Here is a 4,011-nt window from a genome sequence, read left to right as displayed (position 1 = left end):
TTTTTTTCCATTCGATTTAACTGAGAATGGTCACACAAGTGTTGCGATGACGAATGAATGAAGGCAAACAATGCTTTCGTTATCAATGAAAATTAGCGGCTTTATGCGCATTATGTAAACTCCGCGACTTTAAAATATGAAATGTATTATCAAGATAAACAATGAATACTTAATTAATGATATAAAAAATTAATAAAATTAATTAAAAATTACTTAAAAAATGAATGATAGAAGAAATGATAGAAAAAATTAATGTGAAAATAAAAAATGAATGAAAGTTTTGAAATCATTAATACACTTAAGAGAACCTTTTTTATAACACAGTTTATTTGCAATCAAATATAGTTACAATCATTTGATATGTATCAATAGTTTATAATGATTTAGGACTAGTTACGACATGTCTATATACGTGTACGTATGTGTGTATGTAATTTAATATCTGAAGTCTAATAAACATGACGTAAAAGTAAAGGATTGTTCAACGTTCGGACGCATTCGGGATCTCTGAAATCTCCGGGGAAGAGATTCCAGATCCGTCTGCCGTTCCGAATAATGGAGGCGTGCAATTTCGGTCTGAGGAAGTTGAAAGCGATAGGACTGGTAGCGTCAAACACGCGACCGAACAGGGTCGATTTGTTTTTTAGGGTGAGTGTCACGATGTCGCCCGGCAACAGGCGGTCGTAGCCTAGAGCATTAATGATCTTCTCCCTAGGGAATACAAGATTGAAGTCATTTAAATATGGAGAAATGCCGCCAGCCGAACTACTAGCTGCAGAAGAAGACGAGACACCTCCCGCAGCAGAAGCTGCTGCAGCGGCTGAAGCAGCTACCGAGGAAGGAAGAACTCGTGGACGGGACAACAGATTTTTAAGACGATCGAATCTGATATTCTGACTTGGCTCGACTAAGACGTCGCTCGCAGAGGCTGATGCACTGCTAGAAGATACGCTCTCAACTGTGGGAATGATAGTGGGTAAAATGGGCCTAGGTCTATATCTGCGTGGGCTGATGATCGGGGTTGGAGCGACGTTCAAGGTCGAAGCAGAAGCTGCGGAAGCAGCAGCAGCTGTCGCGACACTTCCTAAAGTATTAGGAACTGTTACTCCTGGCGCGGCTATGGCCACGCTGGAGGAACTACTCGCACAATCAGACACCGTATCAGAAACGACCACGGGAGGTACAGTTAGCATCGGTTCAATCACAGGGGTGTAGGATGGAACGAAAGGTGTGGAGGAAATTATAGGTTCAGTAGCTACGACAGCGGCGGCACTAGCAGACGCCGAAGAGCTGATGGTTTCAACAGGAGCAACAGGAGCGGATACTATTGGAGCTATCGTTGGACTTATTAATGGGACTGAACTTACTGAGGCACTAGCGGAAGCCGACGTGCTCACTGTGGTATCTTCAGCCAAAACTGGTTGTTCACATCCAAAGTAACTTCGCAAAGGTATTTTGGGTAGGTATGGACCGATCTTAGAAACCACCGTGGTTAAGGAAAGGCTTTTCGCGCCAGTCCTGATCAGGTCTGGTAGTCCAGACGCGTAATAGCCGTCATGAGCACCGCGGAAGGAAGTCAGCACCTCCGCCAATGACTTATGGTAGTCTGAGACTACTGGCTCTTGGTAAGTGGTTGCTGTCGCCGTTGCAGTCGCTGTAGACACTATCGGTTCCGTAACAATTTCCTCTATCGGAAGTATCGAGTCAAATCCTTTTGCGAGCTTAAGTCCGTGAAGCTTCTCCAGTAAGCGTATACCTAGATGATGGTGCGAGAAGACGTGTCGGAGAACGTGGCGAATATGCCCGTAAAGTAAATCACGCACGAAGTGCACTAGTTTGAAGAAGATGTGAACGAATCGGTGAATAGCACTGGTGATACTAGGAAACGGTATGGCGTCACGGAGTATTTCGGGTAAAAGTAGCAGATGGTGGGGCGCTCTGATAATAGCTTGAAGAAATCGCGGACTATGATGGAAGAAATGACCAAAAAGAGTGGTGTGGCTGGTAGCGATTGTGTCCTCGGCGACTAATGGTCCTAGGGTGAGCTCTGACTTGAGATTTCGCAATATGATCCGAACGTAGTGCCAGAGCTTCCTCAGTTCGCAGAAGAACTCGTGTACTATCACGCCCGACAGGTGCACGTGACCAAATTCAAATGCCTCGACTCCACAAGAATGAGCGTCCAAATCGGTCACAGGTACAACTTCCCATGGATTTACTCCAAGAAGACCGCTGGATGCGGCTGCGGCTGCGGATGCGGATGCAACTACATGACGCTTCGGTAAGTTGTTATGTGTCTCAGATTCCGTGGAATTCTGCAAAAATATCGTCCATTTTAATCGCGGTATTAAAAATAAAACGCAATATTTTTAATTAATTTTGGTTATAGAAGAACATCAAATTATTAGGTCATTAACTGAGTAATCCAGATGACATGTCTAGATTCCGATACAAATATGTTTTGGATAATTTTGTTTTGTTTTTTAAAGGTTGCCTATTATAAAATTAATTAATTAATTAATATTAACTTATATATATATATATATATATATATATATATATATAATCAAGGTTTACATTAATATATTGTTAACTCCATTATTTTTCGCACATACTGTTCATACATAATCAAATTAATAATTTAGCAATTAATTTTTATGTGCTCGAAAAAATATTTATTTCATTTTTATATTAATATTTTAATAATAATGTATCAAATCTTATTTCTGATGTAATTGTAAATAATTATATATATTTCGAAATATTTGAGGATAATTTCTATCATTTTAAAAATTAGAAACTTTTTACATAATTAGATTTTAATAAACAAGATCTCTGAATTAACAGAGAACAAATTAAGTCTACTTTTGTTAAATATTACGTTGCACGGTATAAATCTACTTTCTATTGTAAAATCAGTGATCAATTACCTCTACTTCTTGTTGTAATTTGTTCTCTTTATCCGCAAGAATAAACGCTTGGATAAGATCGTGCATATTCTTGTATGAAAAGATATCATTCTGAGAAAAGAAAGCACATTAAATTCATTCTTATTTTTATAGACCATTTTCTATCCTTAATCTAACAAAGTAATGACATATTTTAGCAATTACCTCAGCATCTGTCGCGGCATCGTTGTTCGTATGGAATGCATCCTCCCGCTTTTTGTCCTCTCTCTCGGCTTTTTGGCCTATCGCTTCTCCATTTATCTCTCTATCGTGAATGGTCTGAGATTCTAAGAATTTATCTTCCAGCTTTACAGGATTATCTGTTTCCTTGACGAAGTCTTCTATCTCCTCTTGTCTTCTTTCCCGAGGGAACTGTTGTACATCATGGTTGAGATCTTCAAAATTCTTAGGGATGTCTTGCTCAACGATGGCCAAACTCAAGGACAAACTGGCCAACAGGATGGCAGGTACTACAAGTATTTTGTATATACTTGCCATAATGCGTTCTGACGGGAACTCGATGATCCGAGCTGCAACGGGTCACTTCATATACCCTGAAATATGTCACCGTCATACTGAGATTTGGCACGAACATCGTGACGGAATCAAATAACATTGAAGATTGTTGGCCGATAATCATCGACAATTTAGATATGCGCAGATGCGCAAGAGATTATCCATGATTTGATCATAACTTTATTCGTAATCAAATATAATTTATCAATATTACGATACAATAGTACGAAAGATTAATGTGAAATTCTGCGCTTTTGAAATAAATTGAGCCTTTATTTATTTTCTTTTTTCCAAGAGAGAATTCATCAACTGCCTGATAGATGAAGAAAAATATAAAAAAAATAAACTCCCGTACCGTTTTATGATCTTTGTAGTAATTATTGAGATATTAAATAAAAAATATTGAGCGTGTGGTGAGGAAATATTAATGTCAGTGCATAAGTTATTCTTGCTGATTTTGCAATTTTTCTTTATCGAAATGAAGCAATCGATAAGCATAAATCAATCAAAGTATTTTCCATCGTTTTTGACGACTTTTTCTCATCTT

General features: G+C 38.6%; 1 protein-coding gene across 2 annotated transcripts; it reads right to left on the bottom strand.

The window, feature by feature from the left end:
* Positions 1-306: 306 nt before the first annotated feature.
* On the bottom strand, positions 307-3,469 carry LOC105286381. Of its 2 annotated transcripts, XM_011351319.3 has the most exons (3): positions 3,114-3,469; positions 2,931-3,020; positions 307-2,315 (listed from the first exon to the last, which is right to left on the bottom strand). In XM_011351319.3, exons 1-3 carry the CDS (start codon positions 3,444-3,446, stop codon positions 450-452), a joined length of 2,289 nt encoding a protein of 762 aa, XP_011349621.2. In that variant the 5' UTR covers positions 3,447-3,469; the 3' UTR covers positions 307-449. The 2 variants fall into 2 exon arrangements, with proteins under 2 accessions (XP_011349621.2, XP_011349622.2); XM_011351320.3 differs by lacking the exon at positions 2,931-3,020.
* Between the last annotated feature and the right edge of the window lie 542 nt (positions 3,470-4,011).

This window comes from Ooceraea biroi, chromosome 4 (genome assembly GCF_003672135.1).
Source record: "Ooceraea biroi isolate clonal line C1 chromosome 4, Obir_v5.4, whole genome shotgun sequence".
NCBI lineage: Eukaryota > Metazoa > Arthropoda > Insecta > Hymenoptera > Formicidae > Ooceraea > Ooceraea biroi.
The sequence above is the reverse complement of the archived record's forward strand: the minus strand, read 5'-3'. Positions and strand labels throughout refer to the sequence as shown.